Raw genomic sequence first — 21,347 nt, 5'->3', positions numbered from 1 at the left:
ACACACTGCAGTAGGGACACAGTCATTTAAATCCAGCCATTGACTTGTGTCTTCCTTTAGGAGTTTGTTTTCACAATGGGTAAAATTCACCTCTCTTCAGAGTTAGATACTGCCTAGCCCTTGTGCTAAATCCCACTTAAGCCTCAAAACAGGGCATATGTGAGACAGGAGTGAATTTCACTATGTAACAGTAACATTTGCAATTAAGGCTGGCTGGAAAGCAAGAATTGTATTTTCTGAAAGCTTGATATTTTGGCATTTGGTTTTGCTCCACAATGGACCAATACCAAGACTTTAAAAAAAAAAAAAAAGTGACTCACCACTGAGTAGTCACTATCCTGGCAGTTAGGATTCATACCTGGAATGTAGGAAAGGTAGATTTAAGTCCTTTAATGTGGGCTGGGGACTTGAACTAGGGTCTCCCAGAATCCAGGTGAGTACCCTAACCATGGAACTATTGGCTATTCTGGGGTTATGGTCTCTCTGTTTGGTTTTGACCAGAGATTATATCCTGGAACTGAGACACTGTCCTGACTAAAGTTTCATCAAAACTGATGTTTCCAATGAAAACAATTTTTTTGTCAAAAAAATTCCCTGACCAACTCTATTACAACTCATTCTATAGAGCAGGAGTCGGCAACCTTTCAGAAATGGTGTGCCGAGTCTTATTTATTCACTCTGATTTAAGGGTTTTACATGCCGGTAATACATTTTAACATTCTTAGAAGGTCTCTTTCTATAAATCTATAATATATAACTAAACTATTGTCGTATGTAAAGTAAATACGTTTTTTTAAATGTTTAAGCTGACCAGTGGCCAGGACCCAGGCAGTGTGAGTGCCACTGAAAATCAGCTTGCATGCTGCCTTCAGCACACGTGCCGTAGGTTGCCTACCCCTCCTATAGCATCACTAATATGGAATTCCAATACACTCTATAATTGTCAAACATCCAATTACTGAAAAATACTTAACTTCTGTTCAACCTATGGACTTTTTGTGCCCTAATTCTGTAGCATCAGGAGTTTACTGCTTTGATCTGATAAAGAAATACAAAATGTTAGGATTTAAAATATTGACTATATGTTCTTTGTATAACTATATGGTGACAAATCTAAATTTTCCTGGTTTAATTAGCTTGAAGAAAAGCAATATATATATATTTGTAGATGTCTGATGCTTTCTACAGGCTCTCTTTCAATGTTTTTATAATTGAATAATTCTAGTTTCCAATTCTCTTAAGAGACTTACTGGAGCAAATTTTGGAAGAGAAAAGAATAATTTATACTCTGCAAAAACAAATAAATAGACTTTGCCAATGTTTTTCTGAATTCCTCTAGAATGACATTCATTTTCCTGGACATAACCCAAATTGTTGGACTAAGATTTAAAAAAAAAAGACGGTATTTTCAAAGGAATTTAAGAATTTCAGTGGGAGTTGCCCAACAATCTTAGACTCCTTTGAAAATCCCAGCTCAGGAGACAAGGATTAGGATCCTAAAATCATATTTAAGCACTCAAATACACAACTTAATTTTTTATTTTTTTTTAAAAACACTGAACAGCAAATAATTCTTACTGCAGCCAACAGGAGCTATTGCGTGCTCAGTTTTTTTAAAATCAGGCCATTTATTTAGGTGCTTAAATATGTACTTACAGACAGAAATTTAGCACTCATTCTTTAAAAATCTTGTGAAAGAATGGAATAAGGATAAACATGTTCTTTGAGCAGGCCATGAAGTTTAATGGGCAGATGCCATAAAATTTCCAGATGATACTAAACTGGGAAGGGCTGCAAGAATTTTGGAGGATAGGATTAGAATTCAAGACAACCTTGACAAATTGGAGAAAAATGATCTGAGATCAACAAGATGAAATTCCATAAAGACAATGCAAAGTACTACACTCAGGGGAAAAAATGAAGTGCACAACTACAAAATGGGAACAGGCTTAGGTGCTAGTACTGCTGAAAAGGATTTGGGGGATTATAGTGGATCACAAATTGAATGAGAGTCAATGTGATGCAGTTGTGAAATAGGCTAATATCATTCTGGCATGTGTTAACAGGGGATTGTAAGTCAGTCATGGGAGGCAGTTGTTCTGCTTTACTTGGCAATAGTGAAGCTCAGCTGTGTTCAGTTCTGTGCACCACACTTTAGGAAAGGTGTGGACAAATTAGAGGAAAAAAAGTGAAGAGGAAAGCAACAAAAAATGATAAAAAGTTTAGAAAAGCTGACCTATGAGTAAAGTTTTAAAAAGACCTTGTTTAGTCTTGAGAAAAGATGGCCGAGTGGGAATCTGACAGTCTTCAAATATGTTAAGAGCTGCTATAAAGAGTACTGATCATTTGTTCTCCATGTCCACTGAAGGTAGGACTATCTGCCTGCGGCAAGGGAGATCAGATTAGATATTAAGAAAAACTTTAACAATAGGGGCAGTTTAGCTCTACAATAGGCTTCTAAGGGAGGTTGTGGAATCCTCATCATTGGAGGTTTTTAAGCACAGGTCAGACAAACCCCTGTCAGGGATAGTCTAGGTATACTTGGTCCTGCCTCAGGACAGGGGCTGGACTAGATGACCTCAAGGTCATTTCCAGCCCTACATGTCTATAACAAGGCATCTGACTCATTCTGCCAATAGGGCCATTCTGTGTTTTTACACTGGTCCATAGGGTGACCAGATAGCAAGTGTGAAAAATCAGGACGGGGATGGGGATTAATAGGCAGGGGCGGCTCCAGGCTCCAGCATGCCACGCGCGTGCTTGGGGCGGCAAGCCGTGGGGGGGCACTCTGTCGGCGCCGTGAGGGCAGCAGGCAGGCTGCCTTCGGCGGCTTGCCTGTGGAGGGTCTGCTGGTCCCACGACTTCGGAGGACCTGCCGAAGCCGCGGGACCAGCGGACCCTCTGCAGGCAAACCGCCGGAGGCAGCCTGCCTGCCATGCTTGAGGCGGCAAAATCCCTAGAGCCGCCACTATTAATAGGTACCTATATAAGAAAAAGCCCCAAATATCAGGACTGTCCCTATAAAATTGGGACATCTGGTCACCCTACTGGCCCGTGGCCCATGTAAATTAAGTAGGGTAGTCAAGCCTTTATGTTTACAACATAGGGACAACACATGAGGGCACACACAGTGTCACATGCCCCTGAGATTTCTGCCAGGCCCTGCTTGGTCACATGGTGCAGCTGGGCCCCCTCCCTGTGCAACAGCTGCCAGCGCCAGCAAGCTGCACCCTGTGTGGAGAGGCAGGAGCAACAGCTGGCAGCTGCAGGGAGGGGCCAAACCTTTAAATTGGGCCCCCCATTCCACTGTTGGCAGATATGGGTCATCTCTGCATAAACATGCAATGACACAAGCAAGGCAGGCTTAGGAACAAACATTTCTTAGTTCTTGCAATTATTCCTTTTGGGCCTTGGCCTGCTCACTCAGCTTTTCTCCCTCAGGTTCCTCATCTGCCAAAGAGTGATGAGGATAATGCCGCCCTACTTCATAGGGCTGTTGTGAGGATTAAGTTAAGGGTCACTGTGCTTTAGACATTACAAGCATTTCATAAAAAGTGAATTCATAGTAATATGTAAAACTTAGGAACTGCATATATCACATGGAACTGCACATTTTGCACACATTACCTTGGCACACTTGTTAACATACTGAGACAGTGCAACTGTGCAAGATATAACGCTATGGCAATCTACGGCCCCATTATCCACCTTGACCCTGTAAAGTCAGAACGCACATTGGTTTTTTTCTAAACCTGAGAGTACTAAATTGGCACCTGATACAAGTTCAGTTCCAGCCCAGCTTGTTTCAGTCTTTAGAAGGTTAAACAACTATGTAATAAAAGCCCTGCCATATAAGGCAATTGGTTCTATGCACTGAAAGTCATCTCAGAGGGATGCTATTATCAGAAGCAAAATTAACACTGGTGTAGTTTCAGATATTCAATGATAGGCTGAACTAAGCTGCATTTGTTAAGGCAATGAAAGGAAAAAAAGACTAATCACCTTATAAATAAACCAGCTTATCGGTATATAATGAGCGTTCCTTATTAAAAATTCATTGCTTTCCATATTAAATTAAACAGCTTTTAATAACAAAAGGGTTTTCTTCTTACCTTTACTTAAGTGAGATAAGATAACTTAAGTGAGTTTAGACCTGTGAAAATCTGGGAAACCGATCTGGCAGGTAAACAAGCATATTAAAAAAGAAAAGCTCCAAAGTCACCACAAACCCAGCAAAGATCTCAGCTTAGCAGAACTCTAAATTGAATACAAGTCAGGAGAGAAAAAAAAAAAGAGTAGAAAGTGCTTGTTGCGGGGTGGTTACCCTGCTCCTGCCCTGAAGGGCTTAACAGCCCTGGGAGAGGGCTGTGGCAGGGGCAAGGATGGGCTGATTGAGAAAGAAGCTGTAGCCAGTGCAGTCAGGATCCAGCTGGCCCTTATAAGAGGGCAGTGGGCCAGAAGCAGAAAGACTCCCTCTAGCTTCTGAGGGATGAGGACCTAGTTGCTGGGAAGCTGAGAAGGGTATCTAGGGTGCAGCAGTGCTGGGGAAGGGCAGAGGGGGCTGTGGAGCTCCAGCCTAGCAAAGCCCCAGGCTGCAAGCCGAGCTAAGGGCCCACAAAAGGGTAGTAGGGTTGCAGATGGGCAGCCCAGATATAGGCAGAGGCAGCTGGTCCAACACCCCTTACTGGTGTGTGGTTTACAAACTGCAGTCTGCCCCAGGGAGCCGGGGCTAGATGATGACTGGCAGTAGCCACTGAGGTGAGATGGGGATAGGGGGTTGGGGTTCCCCTGGGAGGGGAGACCCAGAGTGAGGGGATATTGCAGTGGACAGAACCCCTGGGCAAGGGACACTTGGGTCCGGAAGGGACACAGGGCCAGCGGCAGGCGAGACACTGGCCTGCAGAGGGTGCTCTGGGCTGGAAGGAGCTAATTCCCGAGATGGCCAGTGAATCGTTGCCCCACCACAGAGCTATTTAAAACCATCTCCAGATCCTCAATGGGAGGAGCGGTGTTCTCCCCTTCCAAACCAATGATCCAAAAAATCCTTATTCACCCTTCAGAATGGCTGAAATTTGCTACCGTGTACAGAGCCAATATAAAGCCTATGCATGATTGGAGCCCTATTTTGAGAGCTGCATAGGCCTTGTGCCAGCCCTCTGCACAGGGTTTCACCTGATATGAATAAGGCCTGTGTAAAAGCTTCAAGATCTGGTCCAATGTCATTTCCCTATCTCTACAATTTGTCAAAGTCATTTTGAATTCTAATTGTGTCCTCCAAAGTGCTTGCAACCCCTCCCAGGTTGGTATCATCTGCAGATTTTATGAGCACACTCTTCACTCCCTTATCCAAGTCATTAACAAAAATATTGACTGGTGCCAGACATTAGGACTAACCCCTGCAGGACCCCAGTTTGACAAGCCTGCCCAGTTCAACAATGAGCCACTGATGAAAGATCATACTTAGTAATATCACACCTTATAGTCGTCATCTAGACGACTAGTCCTCATTTCCCTAGTTTGCTTATGAGAATGTCACCTAGGACCATGTCAAAAACCATATTAAAAATGCCTAGAGCTGGTCTTGGTAAGGTTTGTAAACGATCTGAGCCAACAATTTTTATTGTGTAGGTACGGCTGGCAAAGGATGTTGTACATATAATATTGGAGTCTTGGTGCAAACTATTTACAGTAATGCTGTTGGGAGGGCATGGCTGGACCATATATTGAGCCCAATTTTAACCTAGTTAGAAAAACCTACAGGTGAGAGTATATGATGCTCAGAAGTTAGTGCCGATCTAGCTAAAGTTAGAAGCCCTGACCCTAGGCTTGCTTTGACCACTTTGCATTTTTCCAAGGGCACAAAACAGCCCTACATCTGGCGCCTAGTGGAACTTTCCTGCACAGTGGAATCCTCGGGTGTAGTAGAGGCTCCCTACATCACTCCCTGCAAATGGCACAAGAGGGGTGCTGGGGGGAAAAGAGGAGCGGCTAGGACATTACTACTCCGCAGCAATCCCTGGGTGCTACAACAGCTCTTTGGCCTGTTGACAGTCAGCAAATGATAGAGAGAAGTCCTTAAAGCAGCTGTAACCTTCCCCGGAGGAGTGGACTAGGATCAGGGGAGCGCACCCCTGTCCTGAATTGTGCCAAGCACTCACCCTCAGTCAGGGCCTCAATCCTGGAGCCAATGGCTTCACAAAGGGCTCTTCAAACCAACCCTGCTTTTATACTTCATTTAAAAAAAATGAAAAAGTCTAGTTTTCCCCTCAGAAGAAAGGCAGAGCTATAAACTACAGCAACCTGTCAATGATTTAATCAGAAAGGAAAGAGCATTTTCTTAATAGATAGTAAGGAAAAGCTAGAGGAGAGTGCAACCCCCTACCCCTGAAAAATCCATCTCTATAAATCTCGAGTCCAGGAAGGATGTTAATCATCCTCAGCAATGTGACATGCCACTACCAGTTGAGTTCTTTTTGCTGTCAAACATCATCATCCCACTTACCTGTCCCTTCTCCCCCCCACCCCACCCCACCCCCTTTATTTTTTTTATTTTTTTTTATAAAGAAAAGCAGTCTGGGACTGGCTTCCAGATGATCTAATGGGGGAGGCAGAACAGTGTATGGTGCAGAGGCAGACAGCCCAATTATGATCTTGTTACACTAATTTAAGTGAGAAACCCAAGAGGTACTGATCTAGTTCCAATAAGCATCTAAACCTTGATGTTCTTAATCTATTTTGAATCAAGCGTTTAGAGGTCTGCTCCTCACAAATGCCTGTTTGCCTCTGTAGTGTCACCAGGGAGAGACCCAATCTTAAACGTTCTCAACTTCATTCACTATTTGTTTTAAAATGTTTATGTTGATTTCCCTGTACCTAGTTCAGTGTAATACCACCTCTGCTTTCACACATTCACCCACTTCATTCACTTGGAGTGTCAAAGTGCAGGACGGCTCCAGACCCCAGCACGCCAAGCACGTGCTTGGGGCGGCATGCCGCGGGGGGCGCTCTGCCGGTCACCGGGTGGGCGGCAGGCGGCTCTGGTGGACCTCCCGCAGGCGTGCCTGCGGAGGGCCCGCTGGAGCCGTGGGACCAGTGGACCCTCCGCAGGCACACCTGCGGGAGATGCATCGGAGCCGCGGGACTGGCGACCGGCATGCCGCCCTGCTTGGGGCGGCAAAATGTCTAGAGCCGCCCCTGTCAAAGTGATCTGTCTTTCACAGTGATGTAGGAAATCTTACTGCAAAATTCCTACTATTAAGGCATGGCCTGGTGTATATACTTTATAAATATGAGCTAACTATCGCAGTAGTTTAAAATTTTCAGACTCCTACTTCACTTCTAATAATTTCTTTCTAGAACTGGCTGTAAGTTGACATTCATATTACACATTTTCACAGCATTGTTAAAATAATTTGGCCTTTTGTACCCTGCATCCACTCCACATCCCCGAGTCCTTTTCTTGCTTTCATCAAACTGCATGTTCTTATTAAATATGCTAAAGTACCTATTTTCAAACACAAAGGCCACCTGGAAAATAAATGTATCTTCAAGCAAAGTGAGCCCATTGTTGCACACAAAAAAAAAAGTTAGCATCTCAGAGTGTCTTGCAGCAAAAATAGGTCAATGCTCTCAATGAAATATGAAACATTGATTTTCTGATAGTTTTATATTTCATAATGAATACTTCGCACACACTCATAACTGAAAATAAGAAAAAATATAGATCAATTTAGCATTTATATAACTTTTAATCGGTAGATCTTAAAGTCCCAAATTTAGGACAGAATGTATATATGTGCCTAAATCCCACTCACTTCAATGAGACTTAAAGGAAAGCATGTTCTTACCAGGGCCAAAGAGCTTTGCAAAAGGCAAACCTGCAATTTTAGAAATGGGAAAATGGACACACAGAGAGACAAAGCTAATGGTGGTCCAGTGACCCAGTGGCAGAGCCAGGCGTAGAACCCAATCACTGAGCAAAATGCCATCTGACTAGTGTAAGTATACAAGGTACAGATGCAGTGTGTCTCCTATAAACCTTAAAATTACAAATCTCAGAGGCTTTGCTCTATTGTGTTATAAATGAAACCTTGGGTGGGTTTGGGTATTGGGAACCCCTATAGAAAAATTCTCTAATCTTAGACTAGAGCTGGCTCTTCTATTTTAGGTATGTTTTCTATATGGCATGGGGCGGAAATAGAGAGGTCTTCATATTTTTGGCCTAATATATTGTTGTTAACTTTGTGGGAACCAGATCCATCCATCAGCAGGGTATATGTAAAACATGCATTTGCAGGATAACCTCTAATGGAATAAACTTAATTGAGAGAGTGCCACAACTGCATTTTTGGAAGCAAGACGTGACTATGAAATGGCTGCAGCCCTACGGTCAGTTGCTTGTATAATTTAAAAAACTGCCAGCAGGTCAGGAACTGGGGTGCTCACCTGACCCTTTGCCTCTAAAAAAAAAAATAGAAATAAAAAAAAAAAAAAAAATCAGTGTCCAATATATGAATGGAAACGGCAAGACAAAATGGAAAGTGGGAAATCATTGTTGAAGTAATAAAGCTAATAAGGGGAAGCCTTTTTTTTTAAATTAACCAATTCAAATCAGAAATTATTTAAGAGTGAAAGACCAATCTTTGGGGGAGCTAAAAGGAACTCTCCCAATGAAGAGAAAAGGGGAAGAATTGGTTAATCAGTGCATTTGGGGACAAATGCATGGACAGCACATCTCCAATAAATTTAATGGATTTATACCAGGGATAAATTATCCCAATTGGACTCCACTTGTGAGATATACCTTTCAATCTGTTTCCCAGTTCCCTAGTGTTAATATAATTAACCATAGCTCGGGCTGCACTGGTGCTGTGATATTAATAAGGCTAGCAACAGAAAGATTAAGCATACTGTTTAAATCAGTGTTAACTGACAGGTTTCTGATTCCAAGTCTAGATTGGTAGCATCATCTAGAGCACATAGTTGTCTATGCTAATTTTTCTTTTAAGTTTCTGTCCCTCTCCCCCTACTCCTCCCCTCCAATTTTCAAGACAATTCAACATATCCAGACCAAAAGGAATAATATTCTCTTCCCTTTTAATGTCAAATACTATTTTTAAGAGAATTGTAATGTGTGTTTCTTCAACAAGGGACTATCTAAAGCAGGTGTCGGCAACCTTTCAGAAGTTGTGTGCCGAGACTTCATTTATTCACTCTCATTTAAGGTTTCGCATGCCAGTCATACATTTTAACATTTTTAGAAGGTTTCTTTCTGTAAGTCTATAATATATAACTAAACTATTGTTGTATTAAAGTAAATAAGGTTTTTAAAATGTTTAAGAAACTTCATTTAAAATTAAATTAAAATGCAGAGTCCTCCGGACCGGTGGCCAGGACCCAGGGTGTGGGTGCCACTGAAGATCAGCTCGTGTGCCACCTTGGGCACGCGTGCCATAGGTTGCCTACCCCTGATCTAAAGTGAGGTACACACCTGCAATATATCCATTAAAAAGCATGTAATACATTTTTTTAATAAAAGCTGCAAATTAGCACACAAAACCAGTCACATTTCATAATTCTATACATATGTCTGTTTTAGATCAATGCTGCATTATGCATTCAATAACAATTGGCTAGAATGTAAAGTGTCATACTCCTTGGAATCAACATTTTACTGACATGTTTTTCACTGTATTGGTCATTTATCCTAGTTTTGCCAAGGAAATTTAAGATCTGAATTTAGATTATACCTTATGCAGAGTACATTTACTCTAGACAATGAACAACACGTGTGAGGGAGAGTGAGCACAGGAACAGGCAGACAGATTTTAAAGGTACATATACTATGTAAATGAACTATAGATATGGTCTATCAAAGACATTTATAAATAGATATATTTGTATTTAGCTGTGACATTAAGTACATTTCCCAGACCAGAAGAGTTCTGTGTAGCTCAAAAGTTTGTCTCTTTCACCAACAGAATTGGTCCAGTAAAAGATATTACCACATCCACCAAGTCTCTCTAACAGCCTGGGACCAACAAGGTTACAACACTGCAAAGATGTGTTCTTTAAGACATTACGTACAATGTACATATAATCTATTTATAGCCATTTTGTTGTCATTCTTTGCTGCAAGAGTTTTACTGGGCCAGACCTCCCCTCATTTCAGCTGTTTCTTAGTAACTGTACTTGACTATGAAGATAATCTGACAACGGGTATATGAAAGTACCTGTATATCATTCCTGTCCCAGCTTTGACAGTTTCATGTAATGACACTCCATGCATATGCAAAAACTTCTCTAGTTGTTTCAGTTCTGCTGCTCCACTTAGCCTTCCAGCCCAGCATTTTGCTGGAAGGCAGACTTTAAGGGCGGCGCTCTGCCTTTTACCCCTCAACGGTGCTTCAATGGATTTCGGCATGCTTGGCTTGTGGGGTGGGATTTCCGTGCAGGAAGGTCGGTACAAATGCATATTCCAAGATAACAGCTGGTCACAAAGATTCTCGAAGTCCAATAAAGTATTTGAGATTTAGATTCTTGGTAGTTTCTGCTTTTCTGGCTTCTCTATGTTCTTTTGGAATGCTAGTTTGTTGCCATTATATTTCTATTAGGAGATGCAGCTTTAACTTAGTTATGTTTGCTTAATAGAATGATGGGAATATAAAGAGTTTTCCTTCCAGTCACTCTGTACCTTATTGCTACTGGCTTCTTTTAATTGGTGCCTAAGATGGATCCTAGCCAGAATCAGTGACCTTTTTCCCCCCCATCAGTTGAAACCTTTCATGGTCAAGTACTCAAAGGGACTGCATATTGCCACTGGGAAGAGAATACCAACCGTTTCCCATGTCTTATATTTAGACAAAAAAATATTTGTTCTGGATTCAGTACAAGGCTGATAAATGCAAGTTCTCATAGGGTTTATTTAAGGCCTTGGGTAGGATACTTAAATGTTGTAATGCCCCTTAGTCAAATCATCAAGGCAATTTGGTTTCTCAGAGTACATTATAGCCCAGAGGTGGGCAAACTACAGCCCGGGGGCTGTGGCCCACGGGACCCTCCTGCCTGGCCCTTGAGCTCCTGGCCTGGGAGGCTAGCCCCCAGCCCCTCCCCTGCTGTCCCCACTCCCCCGCAGCCTCAGCTCGCTCCACCGGCACAATGCTCCCCGTAGGAATGTGCTACTGGTAGCAGTTATCGATATGAAGACTTGTAAGAAACTGCTATTCCGGCAGCACAGCTGCAGAGCCGAGGCCTGACCCAGTGCTCTGTGCTGCGCGGTGGCGCGGCTGGCTCCAGCCAGGCGGCGCGGCTGCCTGGCCTGGTGCTCTGGGCGGCGTGGCTGTAGCGCCGCCAGCCACCGGTGCTCCAGGCAACGTGGTAAGGGGGCAGGGAGCGGGGGTGGGGGGGTTGGATAGAGGGCAGGGGAGTTGGGGTGGTGGTCGGGGGCAGGGATGTGGATAGAGGTCAGGCCCAGGGCAGGGAACAGGGGGGGTTGAATGGGGCAGGGGTCCCGGGGGGGCGGTCAGGAAGGAAGGGGTAGATGGGGCAGCGGGGGGGCAGTCAGGGAGAAGGGGTGGTTGGATGAGGCAGGGGTCCCGGGGGGCAGTCAGGAATGAGAGGAGGGGTTGGATAAGGCAGCATGGGGCAGTCAGGGGTGGGAAGGTCCTGGAGTCCTGGGGGGGCCCCCCCAACAGGCGTGAGAAGCAGGTGGTGAGGTCGGATAGGGGGCAGGGGCCAGGCCACGCCTGGCTGTTTGGGAAGGCACAGCCTCCCCTAACGAGCCCGCCATACAATTTTGGAAACCCAATGTGGCCCTCAGGCCAAAAAGTTTGCCCGCCCCTGTTATAGCCTCACATAAATCAGGTGAGTTGGGCTCTCAATTTCTTTTCCTATTATCACAAGGTCCATTCAGGGTTCCTGACCATTATGAAAGTGATGGCAGACCTGGGGAGGGGCCAAAGGGTCAGGGATGTCAGGAGCAGGAAGAGAAAAGTTCCTGTGAAAATGTGCACTATGAAATGTCAGCTTACCCCCAGCCAATTAGACCTGCTGCATATGGCACTGGACACCCTGGACTCTCAGTGCGTGCAGCAGCAGGCAGTGCTCCCTCCCCTATCTCTGCAAGCACAGGGCTGGGAGCAACAGCTCCAGTTTCTTGCCAGTTCTGCAGCTCCTGCTGCAGGACCCCCACACAATCCTGTCTGGTCTACTTAGAGTGTAAGTTCTTTGGGGCAGAGACTTATTTTGTTTGTGCAATGCCTAATGCAAAGGGGGCTGGATCATAATTGGGCTCTCTAGGCCTTTGTAACACAAATAGAGAATAAATTCTTGAGATTTTTAAAAGCCTAAATCAAAAACTTTTCTATAATTGTAATAAATACAAATTCTCCATAAGATTGAAACACTTTTCTTTTTCTGTACACAGATAGACACTTAATGTGCAGCTGTGGCTGGGTGGCAGTCTAGTGGTAGCACATGCCAGCTGAGAGTGGTCTTTTGCTGCTAGTCTGGTAGGAACTGGGAATGGTGCTGTAGCAGCATGCTCTGCAGCCAGGTGGGCTATTCAGCAGCAGGCGGCTGTCTTGGGACGTATTTTGCCTGGAGCTTTGAATAGTACTAACAGGCTCCAGATGAGAATATTTGCATATGCATCTAAGGCCTGGTCTACACTACGCATTTAAACCAGTTTTAGGAGCATTAAACCGATTTAACGCCACACCCGTCCACACTAAGAGGCCCTTTATATCGGTATAAAGGGCTCTTTAAACCGGTTTCTGTACTCCTCCCTAACGAGAGGAGTAGCGCTAATATCGGTATTACCATATCGGATTGGGGTTAGTGTGGCCGCAGATCGACGGTATTGGCCTCCGGGCGGTATCCCACAGTGCACCACTGACTGCTCTGGACAGCAATCTGAACTCGGATGCAGTGGCCAGGTAGACAGGAAAAGCCCCGCGAACTTTTGAATATTTCCTGTTTGCCCAGCGTGGAGCTCCGATCAGCACGTGTGGTGATGCAGTTAAAATCAAAATAAAGAAAGAGCTCCAGCATGGACCATGCGTACGTGATTGCTGTAAGGGCAGGCAAATCTGTTCTATCAGCGCTCCGTTACAGAAGACGAATTAAAAAACATTTTTTTAAAAAACAGACGCCATAGCAGGGACTCAGCGCTCTGCTGCGTGACAAGCGTAACGGAAAGCCAAGGAATCAAATGGACGCTCATGGACTGGAGGACTCAAGCTATCCCACAGTTCCTGCAGTCTCTCTGAAAAGCATTTGCATTCTTGGTTGAGCTCCAAATGCTTCTAGGGACAAACACAGTGTCCGCGGTGGGTCAGGGCATAGCTCAGCAATTTACGCAACCCCCCACCCACCCCCAGAAGTGAAAGGGAAAACAATCCTCTCTTGACTCTTTTACATGTCACCCTATCTTTACTGAATGCTGCAGATAGACACGATGCTGCAGCACTCAACACCAACATCCTTGCTCACCCCCTGCCATGGGTGGCTGATGGTGCAATAAGACTGATATCCATTGTCATCATCAACCTATTGGCACATGGGGCAGTGCAAAAGGACTGGTAACCATGCCGACTAGCATCAGTTAGGTCGATCAAGGGTGCCTGCCCCTAATTTTTCCTGGTAGATGGTGCAATATGGCTGGTAACTGTCCTCATCATAGCAACAGGGGGCTGAGCTCCATCAGCCCCCACCCTTCATGTGTAAAGAAAAGATTCAATTGCCCCTGGACTAGCAGAGGGATGCTGGGCTCCTCTCCTCCACACTCCTTAATGTCCTGTCTGGACTATCATAGCAGCTGGAGGCTGCCTTCCACTCATTTCTCACAAACAAGTCACTGTGTCTTATTCCTGCATTCTTTATTACTTCATCACACAAGTGGGGGGACAATGCTATGGTAGCCCAGGAAGACTGGGGAAGAACGGAATGAACAGGTGGGGCTGTTGCAGGAGCACCCCATGTGAATAGCATAAAGCTCATAATTTCTGCAGGATCTGACACAGAGCAGCTGTGCTCTCTGGTTCTATGATACAGTGGTTCTCTAGTACACTTGCCCATATTCTAGGCAGGACTGATTCTATTTTTAGATACCAAAAAAGAGGTATTGACTCAGGGAGTCATTCCCAATTTTGGCTTTTGCGCCCCTGGCTGATCTCAGCCAGGGGCACTTATGACAGCAGCAAATGGTGCAGTGCAAAAGGACTGGTAGCCACGATCATCTTATTACCAATTTATGGTATGGTAGATGGTGCAATATGGCTGGTAACCATCTCTGCTGTCATGCAAAAGCATGCTGCTGTGTAGCGCTGCTGAATCGCCTCTGTCAGCGGCATCTAGTACACATACGGTGACAGTCACAAAAGGCAAAACAGGCTCCATGATTGCCATGCTATGGCATCTGCCAGGGCAATCCAGGGAAAAAAGGCACGAAATGCTTGTCTGCCGTTGCTTTCCCAGCAGAAGGAGTGACTGACGACATTTACCCAGAACCACCCGCGACAATGATTTTTGCCCCATCAGGCACTGGGATCTCAACCCGGAAATTCCAAGGGGTGGGGGAGGCTGCGGGAACTATGGGATAGCTACGGAATAGCTACCCACAGTGCAATGCTCCAGAAATCGACGCTAGCCTCGGACCGTGGACGCACACCACCGATTTAATGTGTTTAGTGTGGCACACTTGATTTTATACAATCTGTTTTGCTAAACCGGTTTATGTAAATTCGGAATAATCCCGTAGTGTAGACGTACTATAAGTGCCTTGTCTGTTGGTGTGTTGCTCTGCCTTTGGAGGAAGTAAACCAAGGGGCTGGCTTAGTGGTTTAAGCCTCAGATGTGCTATATCCAGATTCTTTGGAATCAGACTGAAATCCTGTCAGTATTAATTCAGCTCTTCATCCTTCTGAGGGAGAAGAGCAGAGTACCATGCAGTTTTTCTGTAGACTAAGTAGATAGCAGGCTTTACAGTAGGGTCTGTAAAAACGTGGCCCCATCTGTTCTGTTCTATGTGAACCCTAAAGATTCCACAAGATTAGGGGGTTTGTCCCTGCATTCTTAGCCAAAATTTCTCTTTCCCCTGCATTTTTTGTATATCACGCAAAGCATCAATTGTCAGCCTTACTGCCTTCCTTCACCCTCTAACCTAGACAGTGTTTCAGAGGAGGTATATACACACACGAGTTGCCTTTAACCCCCCCCACACACACACAAAATCAACACTTGTCAAACAAATCAGCAGATAATTCTCTAGTCTTAAACCTAGAGAATTGTTGGTATTTCAGACACCACTGTATGCCAAAGATAGGTAAATGTTAGCTATTTAATGGTACCCATAGTATATAATTTGTAATGTGTTTAAGATATTTTATATTTATAGAGCACCTGAATTATTATATCAAGAGAATTAATAGAGATCCCAGATTAGCCACCCAAGCCAAACAAACAGCTCAAAGAGCATGAATCAATATAATGCAAGGAGGAATACCTTTACTTTGTCATCTCACAGAATCACATGTTGGGAATAGAATGTGAAATGCTGAGATTGTTTAGGCTTCTGGGACGAGCCGATAACGCTGGGAATTGTGTATAAAGGGCTGACCTTGGGCGCGCTCTCATCGGCCAGCTAACTGTAAATAGGATGATAAGTCAAACAGGTGTTAGGATGATAATTACCCTATGGGGTTACAGCTGTGGCTGTGTTAATTTTGTTAACCAATTAGCAACTGTCTGATTGCTTGCCATAATGGGATATAAGAGCATGCTGTAAATGAATAAAGAACTCTCTGCTTATGATCACATGGGTTGTCAGACTCTGTCCATGCTCCTCTGCGATGCAACAAATGGTGACCCCGACGTGATTCGTATCGAATGAGGATAGTGTTGGTGGCCTGAACTGAAAAGAAGAAAAGGAGGCGCACCTGAGCTCAGTGTCGAGCGGCTAGGAGCCGCAGGGCGTCCGAAAAGAGGGACGCACCTGAGCTCAGTGTCGAGCGGCGGCCGCAGGGCGTCCGAAGAGAAGGGCGCACCTGAGTTCAGTGTCGAGCGGCTAGGAGCCGCAGGGCGTCCGAAAAGAGGGGCGCACCTGAGCTCAGTGTCGAGTGGCAAGCCGCAGGGCATCTGAAAAGGGAGGCACACCCCAGCCCAGAGGTGAGCAGCTAACATGGGAACCGCTGCATCAGCGGAAGAAAGGACGGTGCATGAATATTTGATGCGCATCGCGGAGCGGCAGGGAGAGAAGCTCCCCTCTGATACGTTATCCCGTCTGCTGCGGTGGGGATGGAGAAGGGGACTTTCTGTTCAACCAAGTACAATTTTTGATAAAACTGTTTGGGAGCGGCTAGGCTCCGAGCTTTGGAAGTCGGTGGCTCGGGGCGATAAGGAGGCCTTCTCCCTGAGTCCAGTATGGAATAAGGCGAAGGAGATAGTAGAAACTCTCGCGGCCGAGGCAGGAGTGCAGGCGGCCCTTTCTGAGCTTTGCCGCCCAACGCCCGGAATGCCTTCTGTGTTGCCGGTTGGAGCCAGAGAGTTTTTCGGTGTTGAGGACACGGTGATACCTTTGGCTTCCGACCCCTTCCCCATGGATGATGTTGCCCCTGCTACGGCCCCACTACCCTCCAATGTGGCTATCGGCCCCGACATGATTGATCCTGCTACGGTCCCGTTACCCCCCGATACGCCCGAGCCTATGGAGACAGCCTTGCCGTATGCACCCCCTCCAAAGCCATGCCGTGTCCACGGGGCCTGGGGGTGCCACGATTGCGGGGGGACAGAGGAGGCTCGGGTGGAACATGTGCCATCAAACCCATATCCCGATTTGACTAAGTTTACTCAGTTTACTCAGTCTGATGCCTTCTATAAGGAGATGGAGCGCCAGGGTCGACAGCTGCAGCATATATGTGACAAGTTGGACCAATTGGAAGGTTTTCCACCTGGATCATCGCGATCGCATCTTCACAAGTGCTTTCATTCGACTCGCCCCCCCGCCCCGCCTGGCCCCGGGGACCCTCCAACTGGGGACCCTCCGGATCCGGTACAGCGCTGGCATGGGGTTTTAAGAGAAGCCATCCTTGAAGGTCTAACACCTGAGGCCTTTCCGGTGATTACGCCAGACCCTCAACACCCTAATCATAGACGGTGGGCCCCTTTGGACTGGAAGTTGATCCGTGAGGCACAGAAATCGATCATGGCTTATGGACTAGATAATCCGTATGTACAGTCTATCATTGAACAGATATTTGCTGGCCAAGCAATGTGTCCGTACGATGCGATTAAGCTAGCTGACATGCTTCTTACACCTACACAGAAACTGTTGTGGAAAGATGATTGGGCTAAGAGAGTTGACTTGGCTCTTGTCCGCAATTTGGATTTACCGGATGGTGATCCTCGGCGCGTGGCCACTGCTGATATGTTTTTGGGAGTCGGTCGCTTTGTTGACCCGCACTTGCAAGCTCGCCTTGAGCCCCGGATCCTGCAGCAATCACAGGAACTAGCTTTGGCTGCCTTTAAAGTGGTGCCCCAGATGGGAAAGCCGGTCCCTCCCTACGCTAAAATTACACAAGGCCCATCGGAACCGTATTCCACCTTTTTGGATCGCCTTCGAGAGGCTATTGATAGATCTCCCAATCTGACGCCAGAAGCCAGAACTGCAGTTGGACTTGATCTTGCCACCCAGAATGCAAATCCCACTTGCCGCCGTATATTAGCCACCTTGCCCAAGACTGCGACCCTGATGGAAATGATTGAGGCATGTGGTAGGGCCGCTATGCTTGAGGAGACGGATAAGGCGGCAATTCATGCTAAGGCACAGGCCTCTGCACTGGCCGTGGCGTTACAACCCCTGCTCGGGGGACAGCGGGGGGCTAGAAGACCGACCCGGCCAGCCGGCCCCTGTTTTGGTTGTGAAAAACCCGGGCATTTCCGGCGGGACTGCCCTATGCAAAATGGGCAGCGGGCCTCTGATGTGTCACCTAAAGCTGCAACTGGCGCTTGCACACGATGTGATAAGTTTGGACATCCCGCCGCCGACTGTGGGGCGCGTTACACGAAGGATGGAACACCGCTGCCGGGAAACGGATCGCGGAGCGCCCCTCGGAGGAGCGCGACGACACAAGTGCCTCCACCCGCCAACCCGGCTGCCTGGAACACCTCACCGGAGCAACCCGTGGCAGTGCCGGAGTGGACTTGGCCACAGCGACAGATGTAGTTTTGGAGACTGACGAGGTTCAAGTTCTTCCTTCCAACATCGATGGTCCATTGGACTGAGGGATTTGGACTGAGTGCCCTTTTGATTGGCCGTTCGTCAACATCGAAACAAGGTATTTTTGTTTTGCCTGGCCTTATTGATGCCGACTATACGGGGAATATTGGGATAATGGTACGTGCCCTCTGTCCCCCTGTGACTATAACTGCTGGTACACGTCTTGCTCAGTTAATACCTTTCAAGGGATGTGTGCCCCGATCGACCCCGATTGACCGCGGGTCTCGAGGGTTTGGATCCACTGGCCCTCCCCAAACTGCCTTTGCTATGGACATCACTTTGCGCAAGCCCACCCGAACTGCTCGGCTTCAGGGATCCGATGGGCGGCAAATCACTCAGGAAGCTTTTATTGGGGATGCAATGCAGAGTGGGGTAACTGAGGCACCTGGGACGACAGAGGTAGAAGATACTGTGTTTACCTTGGAATCAGAGCACACTGAAGCGGTTGCAGCTGAGGCCCCCATGCAGAATGATGTAGGAGATGCGCCATCTAACCTAGTATCAGAATGCCCAGGGGCAGTTGTAAATGGGGCCCCTCTACAGAGCGACATGTGTCCTCAAGAACTGCCTGTGTGTGGAAAGGGAGACGAAGAGGAGCCTATGGAAGCAAAACAAACATTTCTACTGACTGTGACAAGCTCAAATGACAATCAGCGAAAGGAAACCAAGTTTGAGCTAAGGACGGAAGTGGAAAAGGATTTGTTTGAATTTGGAAACTTGGAACTTGCAAACGGTGATAAATTTTATTCAGCTCCAGTGCAGCAAGAGAGTTTAGCTGTGCAGCTGGCAGATACTGGCTCACCCATTTTTAGTATTGGAAGCTCTGGGGCTCAAAAAACATTTGTGCCTGTTACAGCTGCAGCAATTGAAGAACAAATCATTGCAGAAACTGTAACATCTATGGAAACCTCAGCTGAAATTTTAAAGCCTTTAGAAGCAGTGCCTGCAGTATTATTTCCTGAACTAGTCCACGATGTTACCACTGCTCATTCGGGATTTGAGGCTGCAAGCAGTAGCAGTGAAGCAATTGCAACTGTGTTAGTATCGGAGATGTCTGCTGCAGTGGTGGATGGAATGTCTGAAAGAGCCACAAGATGTACACAACCTGGGCCCCTGGAGGATAGTTGCTTGTTTGCTATGCCAGGATTCTTTCTGTTTGATCCTCCCTGAATGATTTATTAATTGGGATAAATTTTTGCTTTGCCTGAATGTATAGGGTATTTGTGTGTTCTAAGTAATGATTGATTGCCCCCCCATTACTTGCCCCGGCTCTCTGGAGCTTGGTTACCTTTGTTTTTGAAGTTTGAGAACACTCAGCCGAAAGGTTTGTTGAGTATTCTCAAAGGGGGGAGTTGTAGGCATAAATTTAGGTAATTTGGGAGAATGGCTTTGAATTTATGTGACCCAAAATACCTTTATGTAAAGTGCTTTTGTTAGCCTTTTTAGATTTTTGTAAATTTTGTATTATGTACTGATTATTGGCAGTTGTATGATTGTTTGATATTTGATGTAGCCCCCACGGTGGGAAAGTACAGATAGTTGTTCACAGAAGATACCAGAAAGGTAGGGGCTAATACGGTTTAGCAAGAGGAAATATGGATCGGGCCCAGGCAGGCACGCAATAGATAGAGAACTTGAAGAGGAAAAAAGGATCGGGCCCAGGCGGCGGGCAACAGACAACAAGCTTGGAATACTGGTTGATAACCTTGAGGGTGTAGTTGATAGAAAAGGTAATTAACTACTAGCGAGTAATGTTAGGCAGAGTACAAAGTTAACTCTGTGGTTGCTGGAGGGAATAGCAGTTGAATTTAGAAGTAAGTCAGGATGCAATTGTATTACTGTAAATGATTTTATTGATGATGTAATTTTCCTTTTTTTTTGCCTGATGGTACTAAGGGTATTTGTATATTGTATGTAATGATTGCTTGCCCAGTAGGGGTAGTTTTGTTTTGTTTTTTAGATATTAAGAAAATTGGTGTTAGCTGCATAGCATTTTATGTACCATGCATTTATTTACAGAGTTAAATTTATGTTATGTGTTTTATGTTTTGTTTTGTGGTGTTTGTTTGTTTTTTTTTCTGGCCAGACTTGTCTTTTGCGTTTTATGTGGTTTATGTTGTGTTTTTTCTAGGACCCCCCCTCCCTCAGTGTCAGTTTGATCGCCTGACATCTGAGGGATGATTTGGTAATAGAAGTTTGCCACAAGTTGGTGTGCTATTGAGTAGGGGGGAATCCTGTAGAATTTACACCATTTATTTGTTGTGCTTTGTTTTTGTTTGGTGTTGTTGGGGTTATGTTAAGAATTGCATGGTTATATAGGTTGGCTTTATAAAGTTTTAATTTTGGTTTGTGATAGATTGTGGTGTTATGTTGTTATAAGTTGGAAATGTTTTGCTAATGTTTTTATCCCTTTTTTCTTTCCCTCCTTTTTGATTTTGGGTGGAGGGGGGAAGTGTTGGGAATAGAATGTGAAATGCTGAGATTGTTTAGGCTTCTGGGACGAGCCGATAACGCTGGGAATTGTGTATAAAGGGCTGACCTTGGGCGCGCTCTCATCGGCCAGCTAACTGTAAATAGGATGATATGTCAAACAGGTGTTAGGATGATAATTACCCTATGGGGTTACAGCTGTGGCTGTGTTAATTTTGTTAACCAATTAGCAACTGTCTGATTGCTTGCCATAATGGGATATAAGAGCATGCTGTAAATGAATAAAGAACTCTCTGCTTATGATCACATGGGTTGTCAGACTCTGTCCATGCTCCTCTGCGATGCAACAATCACAGTTCTGCAGCCCTTTGTTACAACTCTCAATCACTAATACAGAGTATGATTAGATCATCAAAAGATTAATGTACCATGGATTCAGCTAATCCGCAAATCCTTCAAAGCAGATAAACAGACTGATCTCAGAAGAGAACGTATTTGAAAAGATTGTAATTCAATGTCACAGAGGGTGATTTTTGCATGGAAATTTGGATGACTCCAATTATTTGGTCTCTGCAAACTGTGGGCGACCAAAGACCTAAGGAATTCAGATGACCTTGTCAGCACCAGTTGCTGTAATGGTTCG

The 21,347-nt window shown here is 45.5% G+C and overlaps 1 protein-coding gene across 4 annotated transcripts in view; it reads right to left on the bottom strand.

Annotated features, from left to right (window-relative positions):
- KCNAB1 (potassium voltage-gated channel subfamily A regulatory beta subunit 1) overlaps positions 1-21,347 on the bottom strand; it is a 263,905-nt gene that overhangs the window by 218,512 nt on the left and 24,046 nt on the right. The window contains exon 1 of one of the 4 annotated variants that reach the window (XM_045030790.1): positions 10,233-10,665. The exons of the other annotated variants lie outside the window; for them this stretch is intronic. Within the exon in view, the coding sequence (XP_044886725.1) occupies positions 10,233-10,474 (242 nt within the window). The 5' untranslated portion in view covers positions 10,475-10,665. Of the gene's footprint in view, positions 1-10,232; positions 10,666-21,347 lie in introns of those variants that run through there. 4 annotated transcript variants of the gene reach the window in all.

The sequence above is a fragment of the Mauremys mutica genome, chromosome 9 (genome assembly GCF_020497125.1).
Source record: "Mauremys mutica isolate MM-2020 ecotype Southern chromosome 9, ASM2049712v1, whole genome shotgun sequence".
Lineage (NCBI taxonomy): Eukaryota > Metazoa > Chordata > Testudines > Geoemydidae > Mauremys > Mauremys mutica.
The sequence above is the reverse complement of the archived record's forward strand: the minus strand, read 5'-3'. Positions and strand labels throughout refer to the sequence as shown.